The sequence below is a fragment of the Impatiens glandulifera genome, chromosome 5 (genome assembly GCF_907164915.1).
Source record: "Impatiens glandulifera chromosome 5, dImpGla2.1, whole genome shotgun sequence".
Taxonomy (NCBI): domain Eukaryota; kingdom Viridiplantae; phylum Streptophyta; class Magnoliopsida; order Ericales; family Balsaminaceae; genus Impatiens; species Impatiens glandulifera.
This window is the reverse complement of record NC_061866.1, coordinates 29,261,212-29,273,342: the sequence shown is the minus strand read 5'-3', so window position 1 is coordinate 29,273,342 and position 12,131 is coordinate 29,261,212. Positions and strand designations below refer to the sequence as shown.

Below are 12,131 nucleotides of genomic sequence, written 5' to 3'. Positions count from 1 at the left end.
TCTGTCTTCTAACTTTTCAAGTGCACATGAGATGGGTTGTGTTAGTGATTCAAGAAAGTAATATATAAAATTTTAAATCTTTGAAGTATGTATTATAATTATATATACACTAATTGGAATAGATTGCTTTTTTAGAATATCAATTATATCTTTTTGGATATTTTTTTCAAAATGACCTATTTTTTTAACATTAAAATATTGATATTATTTATCATTTTTTGTGTAGTGAAATATCTTTGATCAAATTGAAAAAGGAGTGGGGGAGACTAATAATTAATTAGAAGGCAATACTGTGGTAGATATTTATTTGGTGGCAATCTATTTGAAATATTGTCAAAATTACAAAGAGGAAACTATTTACAAGAGGAAGCCAAATTGTATTAATTAATCTTGTTGTCTCTCTCATTTGTTGTTTGACTGATTAACTTTTATTTTTTTATACTCGGACATATTATATTGATTGATGCCCATTATTCTTGTTTTTCACATTGATTATTGTTCTAAGACAACTTGTTAAGATAAGTTAAAGAATATGAGTTCTACGTGAACACAGAGCAATATATCCAAAATGAGATAACAAACTTTGCATAAAATCACTAGCTTCATAAAAGATGAACAGGGATTTCAGATTTGAATTTGAGTTTGAGATGACTCTCTTTCATTTTTTTCTGTAAAGAAGGATGAGATAAAATTTAGTTATATAGAACGTTTTTATTTGAGATTATAAAAGTTTTGATTCTCTTCTTTTATTTGTTAGGATTAAATGAACTCTGCATTTGGATCCATCATATATATATATATATTCTTAAGCGACATCTTCATAGGCAGTGTTAATTAAGGTAAGTTTATCATATATCTTTTTCCTTTATCTCCACTTTGAATTCAAATTTATCCAGTACCACAAATTTGAAACATATTATACATTTTATGTTTGGGGTTTTTAAGTTGTTCATTGGTCTAGGTGGTTGGTGTTGTTCTGTCTTGAGCATCATTTTTATCAATTTTATTTCTTCAATTTTTTATTTCTGTTAATATCTATTAAATTATATTAGAATGCCAAGGAACAACAATTCTAATTTCGGAGTTCGCATCACTCAATCCAATAAAGAAAGAACTGAAATGTTTCTACAACTATGTGATGATCAGGAGAAGCTAAAAGGAAATTTCAGTAATAAGAGTCTTTTTAGTTACAATAATGGGAGTGAGGGTTTGTGGACTCATTTGAGTGTCTATTATTAGCACAAAATCTTTAAAAACAAGTGGCATTGAGAGAAAAGAAGGTATTGAAAGATTGGATATTTCTAAAACACAGTTCTAAACTTAAATGCATGAGTTGGGATAATCAACAAATACTGTACATACTATTCTTGGTTCATTTTCATAATAATACAATCATAATTATTATTATTAGTCCATATATATATATATATATATATATATATATATATATATATATATATAAACTAATTAGACTATTTTACAATATAGTTTAATATTTGTTGGACTAGTATTAAATTTGCATATTATTTTCTATTGAACATGATTATGTCAAACTTAATAAGTTTAAGTTTAATTTGGTGGAATTGAAAATATTTATGAAGAATTATTTGGCGACATCACAGCTACCGGTGCGACCGAGTTCAATGTTGGAGTGGACACAAATGCTGAAAGTTCGGGTGATTTTGAGGATAGTCAATTCACTCCAGTGGATGTATATGGAACGACGCATTTAGGAAAGTCTGGAAATAATAGTGAGAGTAAATGTAATAGGATAAGTGAAAAGGAGGAGGTGAGATCAAGACACAAACAAATCAATGAACATGTTAATATCTTTATTATAAATTAAGATACTTTTAATATCCAACCATCCAACGTGACCATAATTTCGTCCTCCTGATGTTTGAACTGGTTTAGTTAATGATTCAGTTGGTGTTGATACAAAGGGAAAATACACTAACATGAGAATTGTTTTCAACTTTGACTCCTTTTTACTACATAACTTACATCTAGAAACCATACATGACACTAACCATAATAAATGAATGTCAAAGTCAAACAAGGCACTAACATGATTCTCAAGAATATACATTAATATTTGCCTTCAAATTTCAGCATGGCCTCTTTCACTACATTCTTAGTTAGGTTTTACTTGTATTAGAATATAACTATTCAGTCATTTCGTCCCAATAATAAGATAAATAATAAAAATATTACATTGTAAAGGAAAATTAGTCACAATAATAAAATCTTCAGTTGACAAGATTATATCTTTAATTTTTTTTGATGTATCCAAATTGATAAAAAAAAAAAAAAAAAAAACACTTGAACTATGAGTTAATTAAGGACAATATATTCAATTATTCTATCATCCACAAGAAATAATTAATTAATAACCTTACCTTCTCTCCATTGTTCATTTTTTTAATCCACACCTTGTTTAAGCTAGTATAAATATTATATTGTAATGAATATTAGGTATATATGCAGTATGTTGATTTGTAGTAGGGAGAATTTAAGCACTACAGAACAAGACTTGTTCATGGGGATTCAAAAAGAGGTAATGACTGGTCCATAATATATAAACATCATTTTGCATACACTGGCTGAATGTTTGATTTTCTGGATAGATTGATGTTTTATTTTGGGACGTTTCTGTATATACATCATATAAGTTATGCAAAAAAACTTATATGTTTAGACAAAATGATGTTTATATTATGATATAACTTGGGGATGAAGAGTGGAAGAGAAAAAATGTTCCTTATGAAATTATTTCAGAAAATGAAGTTGATATTGTTACAGAACCTTTGGTTGAAGATATATCACGAGTCAAGAGGTGTGTCAAATAAACAAGAAAGTTAATAATGATATTAATCTCCAATAAAAACAAAAAAAGGAACATTTTAAAACTTTGTAAAGTATGTTTTGTCATATGCATGCACTTACTCGAATAAATTGCTCTTATTGATGAGTATCAATCAATCCTTCATAAAATTTATATGATAGTAATTTGAAAAATAAATATGATTGGATTGTAATATGATTAGATACAATATGATTGGAATGTAATATTCTTTTTGTTTTCATCATTTCACAGTTTTTTATTTTGAATAGTATTTGCATTAGAAAGATGATCATTTAGGCGGTATACAAAAGTTATGATAGATTTATGGTAGGAAATTCATTCAAGTGATGTATTGATTGTTGAATGTTTTCCAAATAGATTGAAGGTGAGACCCTTTTAAAAGTTGGAAGTGGTGAACACAAAATCTTGCTGTTGCTTGCAAGGACATGAAAACTATTTGGGAACTCATGTATATGCTTAAAAGAAGATTGACATAAAGAAGTTGGAGAAATCAAGAAGTGTTGTTTGGAATGAAAATAAAGAAAGATATATGTATAGTCTTCTTTCAAGTTGGGAAACCAAATGATCTACAAGTTAAGAGATGTTTATAGATTCTCCATGTCCCATTGCAAGCTAGCTAGTGTCTATTTCATTGGCAGTCCACTTCAAGGTGTTAAATGGAGACTACCCAAAGGATGAAGATAGATGCAACTGTAACTTGTTCCTTATTGTTTGTGATGGTTTCGAATAGGCCAATACTCATTGAGGATGAAAACAAGATTCATGTCAAATCCGATAATGACACAAAGGGAGACTATATATGAAGTGGGTCCTATGGTTCTACACAGGTGGAGTGGAGAAATTGAGGATCCAGGAACCGAAGGACTTTGTTTGGTTGGGTTTGTTGACAAATCATGCAAGGTTGTTGACAAGAGGAGATCAAGGTATGTGTTTATGCTTAAGGAATCAAAACAAGTTAGGAAATTTAATTTACAAATTATTCAAACTCTTTCTTGTTGTGTGTCTTTCTCTTGGAGAGTTGTACAGGATGGGAATGGTTGAAAAGATTATCTGGTGAGCTTATAATTGGTGAAGAATTCCATAAGTTAAAGCGCATACAGCATATGAAAGTATGGACAGGATAAATGATAGATAAGCTCTTTCACTTATGATCAAGGTGGATATTTGTTAGGTTTGATGATCTATAAAGTTAGAATCATGTTCTAGACAACCTTAGAAGTTAGAGGAATCATGGAACCTGATTAAATTATTTTTGAAGCAATTAAAGTTGAAATTTGGGGATTAAAATAAGCAGCCATTTTTTTTTTAAAATCTGAAACACCAGTGTAGAAAAATAAATTTTATCAATTAGTTAATTAGTTAAATTGAAATATTTAGAATAAATTTTATAAAACAATTTGGGCATGCTTTTGGATGATTTGAAGACGTTGACATGTGGCCCTAGGAGTTTTGTCTAAACAAAATCTATTTTTAATATCAATTTTTTTCAATGTTAGTGGTTTATTACAATTCAAGAATTTGTATGTTATTTGTGCATTCCCTTCAATTTTGATATGGGGTGAAAATTATAGCATTATCTAGAAACCTAGTCTCAATTTAAAATCGCGAGGATTGAGAAAATAATTACTTAATATATGTTTTTAATTAAAGAGAATTAGTATGACACTCACAATTATGACATTCCATATGTTTTTAATTAAAGAGAATTAGTATGACACTCACAATCATGACATTCCATTTTCATTTAAAGCGTTTCTAATGCGGATGAGAAAATGGTTTTTAAGTACCATTGTACGGTTTTTCGTTAGTTTGTTCTTTTTGTGTATTTTGTTTTCTTATAAATCACCTAATTATTCATAGTACTAATTATTTTTGCTTGTTTGGAGTCTTATTATTTGTTATTTGGTTGCTTATAAACTTTTCTTTTATATCAAAGATCCTGTATTAATGTTTATTACTCTTGTATTTCTCATTATTAGTTATTTTGAATAGGTTGTTTGTATTTAATTTTTTGATTACTTTTTCCACTTGATTACTTAGCCAAAATGATGGATCTTTCCCTAAAGGACATGTATTTTACAAAGTTGTTGTATTCTGTCCCTAAAGGACATGTATTTTACAAAGTTGTTGTATTCTGTTGTTGACCGCTCTTTATGTTCATATAGATTTTACCTTAACAAGTTGTCTTAGTAGGATATATTTCTTATTAATAAAAAAATGATCTTTTAATATTCAACAAAGCAATATGAACTAGAAGAAGATGAATAGGGTAAGTAACTGTAACACTAATAATACAACATTTTGATGAAGTCATGTTTTAATTATAAGTCTTTAGAATACATCTTACCCATCATTATACATATATTATGAAAAATAATAAGATTTCGATTGTGCATGTTTTGTTGTATTATGATATATAATTAAAAGAAATTGATCTATTATATTAATTAACTCACGACAAGTATCAAAATCTTGTCATTTTTAATTGACTAACATGTTAAAAGGAGATGAATTCCAGTTTTTTTTTCTATCTAGATTTAGATTAATGTCAAATTTATGTTAGAAACTTAGAGTCATGTCTTACACAACTTTTGAGGTTAACAGAATCATGAGAAAATACTATATTACATTGGAATCAATTAAAGTTGAAATTGGAATTTTACACTAAACTGATGAAAATTCTACAAATTTGAAGCACCATATAGGCACGTTAAATTGAGAAATTGAGCAAAGAAATTGTGAAACACTTTAGTCAGGTTTCTGAATGTTTTGGAGACTTGACACTTGGCTTAAGAGTTTTGACTGGACAAAAATCATTTTCTAAATTCAAAGTCTATTTCCACCAACTGTCCAGTATTATCCTTAATAAATTAGTTATTTGGTACACCACTTACAAAACTAGCTATGCCTGGTCGATGATGTTATGGAAGGGAGCTTAATTCCAGTTTTAGTACGTGTTGAACATTCTCCAGAAAATCTAACTCGATTGAAATTGTGAGCATGAGAAATAGTTTCTATAGTAACATTTTTCGGACTGATGATAGTGTTCCCTTAAGTGTGTTCTTCATTCTTTTATTGATGTTCTTTTCCACCACTAGATTGATAATAGTGGAATTGGCTGTTTTTTTAGTGTGAAAGTAGGTCACTTTGGACCAAACTATTATAAATTTTATTCTTTTCATTTGTTGTTTGACTACTCTTATTTTTTTATACCGAATATATTATGGTGTTGCATATTATTCTTATTTTCACATTGTTGGTTGGTTTGCATCCGTCGTTTGTAATTAATATTTTGGTAACTTCCTCAACATTATTATGTAAACAAAATGATAGATCCTTCGTTAAATTGCATAATCTTTCATAGAAGTGACATATTTACTTTACTTGAACAAAGTTATCTTAAAAGAATATTTTTATTATTAATTAAGATATTTTTTAATATCCAACTACAACATGAACCATAATTTCATTATGGTGTGTTTGAAATGGTACAATCAATGGTTGGGTTGATGTTGGTAGAAACAGTAAGTACACTAATTAATACAACACTTTAGGGATGAATAGTGTTTTACTTATATGCCTAGAGACTATATTGCACTTGTTATTATTATGATATATAATGTAAAGAAACATTATCAGAATTATTTTAGGAAAATCATGACAAATTACTATCATAATATTTTTATTTCATGATTGGCTAATATGTCAGACAATTATTGTCTTTTTTTTCTTTTCTTTTTTCTATCTAGATTTATATTTACAACATAACTATGTTTGAATCCGAAAAAACTAATAATATTTATAATTATAATCAACAGATTTGACAAACTAAATATTATAAACTCTTTGACTCTCATTTTTACGATATAACTTATGTCTAGAAATTATACATGACACTAGAGAAGGTGAAAGTGAATACCAAATAAGGCACAAACAAGATTCTCTAGAATACGCATTAATACATGCATTCTATGTCAGCATGTCTCTTTCACTAATTAGTGGTTTAGGATCTCGATAATAGAATTATTCACTCATCTGTACCAACAATAAGATAAAAAAAAAAGAATATTACATTGCTAAGGAAAATTACTTACAGTAATAAAATCTTCAGCGCGAGACTATATATTAATTATTTTTTATGTTTCAGAATTGATGAAAAAAAGAAATAAAAGAAACACATGAACTATTATTAATTAAGGAAATTATATTTAAAAAAATTAATAACCTTAACTTCTCTACATTGATCATTTGTAATAAATATGAACATGTATGAAGTATGTTGATTTGTTGTAGGGAGAACTTAAGTTCTACAGAACAAGACTTGTTTATGGGGATTTAGAAAGAGGTAATTACTGACCCCAAATTATAAACATCATTATGCATACACATGTATGCACTGGCTGAATTAATGTTTGATTTTCTGTATAGATTGTTGTTTTATTTTGGGAAGTTTCTATATACAACATATAACTTGGGGGTTAAGAGTAGAAGATAAAAAAAAAATCATTGTTAAATTATTCCAAAATATGGAATTATTGATTGTTACTGAAACTCTAGTCTAGTTGAAGATTTATCACGAGTTAAAAAGTGTAAGTGTACGGATTAATAAATGTCTATTTTGTCGTATTATATCTTCAGAAGTTTAACATTTAAGACTTTAGGTTATAATAATATAAATTATGTATAGTTTCATCTCACTTCTATTATTACAATGTTGTTTAAAATTTATTTGTTTATATATGTATTGTTTATATATGAGTTTCATCTCATATTACAGTGAAAATATGAGTTATTGAAGAGAAAGTTTTTTTAAGTACTTTGAGTCAACTTAAATTGAAAGTTAATGAGAAGATATGCTTGTACACAAAAAAAAAAAATCTTAAGTTAATATGAATCTGCATGTTGCTATTATATTCTTTATTATGTTTTCTCCTCCTTTTAACTTTTCAATTATTTTTATGTCAACAAGTTAAATTTGAAATGGTTAGTAAAGATGAAGTAATTAAAGATAGTGAGACAAATTGAAATTGTGTGTAAAAAATAATGTTAAGACGCCCTATACATAAACTAAATAAGACACGATTTGATGATGAATTTTCTTTTAATCTTATTTAAATGATTAAACATACAGTTTTCTTGCAGTTTTTTAATAATATATGTTTTAGAAGTTGTCTTCAAACTTTCGAGATTTATTTATAAATTGTCAAGGAAACAAGAAAGTTACCTATGATTTTAAATTTGCAAAAGAATCTCCAATAAAAAAACTAAAAAAACATTTTTGAACTAACTAACTAGAATAAATTGGTCTTATTGATGAGTATCAATCAATCCTTCATAAAATCTTAGAAGTGGTAAACACAAAATCTTGTTATTGCTCTATGAAGATTATCCACTTGTTTTCAAAGACTGGAAACTATTTGGGAACTCATGTATATGCTTAAAAAAATAAGATTGACATTAGAAAGCTGGAGAAATCAAGAGGGTTGTTTGAAATGAAAATAATCAAGAAAGGCTTGTGTAGAGACTTGTTTCAAGTTGGTCAACCAAGTTACCTACAAAGATTATAGGATTTTCATGTCCTCTGAAAGGGGTTTACTTTAATTGGTAGTCCACTTCAAGGTGTTATATGGAGACTAACCATGAAGATGAGATGGAGAAGATAGATGCATGTGTCACTTGTTCCTTATGGTTTGTGATGGTTTGAAATAGGCCAAATTGTTGTCTACTCATTGAGGATGAAAACAAGATTAATGTCAAATTCGAGAATGACACAAAGGGAAATATGAAGTGGGTCCTATGTTTCTACATAGGTGAATCTGAGAAAATGATGATCTAGAAACCAAAGGTCATTGTTTTGATAGGTAATTTGTTGATAAAAACCATACAAGGGTTGTTGAGAAGCGGAAGTCAATGTATATGTTTATGCTTGATGAATCAAAACAAGTTGGAAATTCAATTTACAAATTATTGATGTCTTTCTCAACATGATCTTTAGCCAAAATGGATTATCCCTAAAAGGCATGCATCCTCTAAAGTTGTTGTCCCGTGTTGTTGACATCGTCGCTCTTTATGTTTATGTAGAGGCCGTCTATTGTACTTTAATAAGTTTTCTTAATATAATATATTTATTATTAATAAAAATGTTCTTATAACATAATTTATGTCAATAAACCATACATGCACACTAACGATTGGTTGATGTTGATACATAGGGCAAGTATCACAAGTACTTAATACAACATTTTGATAAATTGTGTTTTATATAAGTTTTTAGATTAGGTATATCTTATTCATCATCTACTTATATTATGAAAAATAATTATGATATATAATTGAAAGACATTTTATCTATTATATATATAACCTCTTCATAAATTATTATCAAAATCTTATCATTTTTTTGCTAATATATGGGAAGGAGATGAATCCTAACTTTTTTTCAATATTTAGATTCACCTCAAATTTAAGTTAAAAGTCATACACCAGAAAAACATCAATAAAAATAGATAGTTATAATCAACAAATTTAACTGAAAAATTGTTTTCAACACCTTACAACATAACTTATGTCAATAAACCATACACGCACACTAACGACCCACAATGTCAAACAAAGCACTACCATGATTCATTAGAATATATATTAATATCATTCACTTCACATTGAGCATCCCTCCTTCATTTCACTTCACTTCATAATTGAGCATGTCTCCTTCACTCACTTCATTCGTTTTTTCAATTTTATCCTAATGACAAAAGAATTATATATTCAGTTAATCTTGTAAATAATAAGATAAATAACAAAATCAATAAATTATAAAGTGAATACCTCCTCTCCATTACAATCAGAACACATAAACGGATCTAATTGTTTTGCTTGATCAATAGTCATCTCAAGACAAAAAGGATGGTACCTAAAGAAAGACAAAGATAGATAATAACATCTCTTATTTGAACAAATAAAACTTAATACTAAAATTAGAAGTAAATCATAAACTCACTTATCCAGCACATTACTAATTACCCAAAAATGGTGTTCCAAATTCTAACCCTAAAAAATCCATTTGGTATATATATATATATATATCAACAGAGGTTTTGAAACCCTACACAGATTATTACCAGTTTTTGCATTCCTCACACTGCACCATCAAAAGGTCAGGGTTTTCGGGCAATTTGCATTTACAATACCTTCAAAATATAAGATCAATCAATCACAAAAACTACAAAATATATACCAAGTTAGACAGAACTAAACACAATATATACTTACACTCTAACGCAACTAGGTACAAAAACACCGGTTGCAGCTTTGTATTCATATCGACAATAGTAATCCTCAGCTTCAATTTTCTCTAAGTTGGTGTAATTCTTCAAAGAATGAACCATACACTTGCCTTGAATCGTTAAAGCATTCTGAAAGTCGTAGTGGTCGGACAAGAACAGTTCTTTCGCACCATGGAATAGTTTACGACCTCCGATGGAATCCTCCGGCCGGTAATACCACCTTAGCCAAACTGTCACGTTATTTTCATTGTCTATCTGGATCTTCTTCATCTGAGCCACATAAGGAATAGTATCGCTCTCCGGTGATCGCAACAGCACATAATCTCCAGCTTCAGAAACAAATTAACCATGATGTAGAAATTAAGATATCATAAAAACAAAAAGAGGAGAAAATCGACATAAACGATCATATAAAAACAGAGACAGATTCAATTACGTTTGACGACTGTGTTGATGCCTCTGATGGTGTAGGAGTCTAAGTTGCGTTTGACTGGTTTGATTTTGGCCATCTAGTGAGAGAAAGTGAGGTGAGGGTAGGGTAAGATAGGGTAGGGTAGGGTAAGAGAATAGATAAATGAGTTATTGTTTTCTTATGTAATACTAAATTTGACGGCGGCCATGGATAAACCCTAGATATTGGTCTATAGCTATTTATAGGTACGGCGGCTATGGGATAAAACCCTAGAAATTGGCGTACAGCTGTTTATGGGATTGCGCCCAGGTTTTGGATATAAATGCCACATAATTTTTTTTTTTTTTTTCTATGATGAAAATATAAATAACGTTAAGGATTATTTGGATTTTTTGAAAAAATATTATTAATTTATTTTTAAAGTGAGTAACTTTCTTTCTATACGTTTATGAGAAAATCGTGCAAACACGTGGATAAATAACAAAATTTTGCTATAAATTCAGTTCTAAAAGATGGTTAAACATTGCTAACTCAAATATTATTTAAAAATGTTAATTTTTCAATAAACAAGTATAATAATTTTCAAATTTATTTTTCAAATAAAAAAATTAGTTTATGGTGAAAATTTTGTAATTTGTGGAGAAAGAATCTAATGTGCCATATAACGGGTACATAACAACCCTTTCCTCAATCCAAAACTAGAAAATACTATTTAATTCTATTTCATAGAATATTGTAGTTCATTTTCTATCTGAACTTGAGTTACCTAAACTCGATAGATACCCAAAATCTGATTAAACTATTTATGAATCTTAAAATAATATACTTAAGTTAGTTTGAGGAGAATGAGAATGAGAATGAGAATGAGAATGAGAATGAGAATGAGAATGAGAATGAGAATGAGAATGAGAATGAGAATGAGAATGAGAATGAGAATGAGAATGAGAATGAGAATGAGAATGAGAATGAGAATGAGAATGAGAATAAGAATGAGAAATGTGAAGAGGAATATGCATAAGTGAAGGAGAGAGGAAAAATATGCTCTAAAATTATTTATGGTGAGATTGTTAAGCACTATTAACTCAAATATTATTTAAAGAAATTCATTTTTCAATATATAAGTTTAAAAAATTTCAAATTTATTTTCAAAATTAAAAATAAATTAGTTTATGGTAAGATTTGTTGTAATTTATTGAGAAGGAATCTAAGGTGCCATATCACGGGTACTTAACAACCTTTCCTCAACCAAAAACTAGAAAATGCTATCTAATTCCGTTTCATAGGATATCTAATTTCGTTTCATAGGATATGCTAGTTCATTCTCTATCTGAACTTGTGTATCCTAATCTCGATAGATATATAATTAAACTAATTATGAATCTAAAGAAAGTATACTTCAGTTATTTTTTTTTTTAATTTATAAAAATATAAAGACATGAATATGAGGAGAAGGAGAGAGAAGAAATAAACTCTAAAATTATGTTAATTTTGAGTATTTTTTTATTTTTTTTGGGACCGGTCTTGGGGGACGGTTATCATCCAGATCACATCTTCTCCAACTAAAGTC

At 28.4% G+C, this 12,131-nt stretch overlaps 1 protein-coding gene across 1 annotated transcript; it reads right to left on the bottom strand.

The window, feature by feature from the left end:
* Positions 1–9,548: 9,548 nt before the first annotated feature.
* Positions 9,549–10,678, bottom strand: LOC124939182 (chromatin remodeling protein EBS-like). The gene is made up of 5 exons (XM_047479685.1): positions 10,589–10,678; positions 10,139–10,481; positions 9,988–10,056; positions 9,695–9,779; positions 9,549–9,611 (listed from the first exon to the last, which is right to left on the bottom strand). Exons 1-5 carry the CDS (start codon positions 10,659–10,661, stop codon positions 9,549–9,551), a joined length of 633 nt encoding a protein of 210 aa, XP_047335641.1. The 5' UTR covers positions 10,662–10,678.
* Positions 10,679–12,131: the final 1,453 nt, after the last annotated feature.

Coding starts and splice junctions, on each gene's coding strand:
- LOC124939182 (XM_047479685.1), bottom strand. CDS start 10,661: ATGGCCAAAATCAAACCAGTCAAACGCAACTTAGACTCCTACACCATC. Junction 10,057..10,138: donor GTACCTAGTTGCGTTAGAGT/GTAAGTATATAT, acceptor TATATTTTGAAG/GTATTGTAAATGCAAATTGC. Junction 9,780..9,987: donor TGTGAGGAATGCAAAAACTG/GTAATAATCTGT, acceptor GTCTTTCTTTAG/GTACCATCCTTTTTGTCTTG.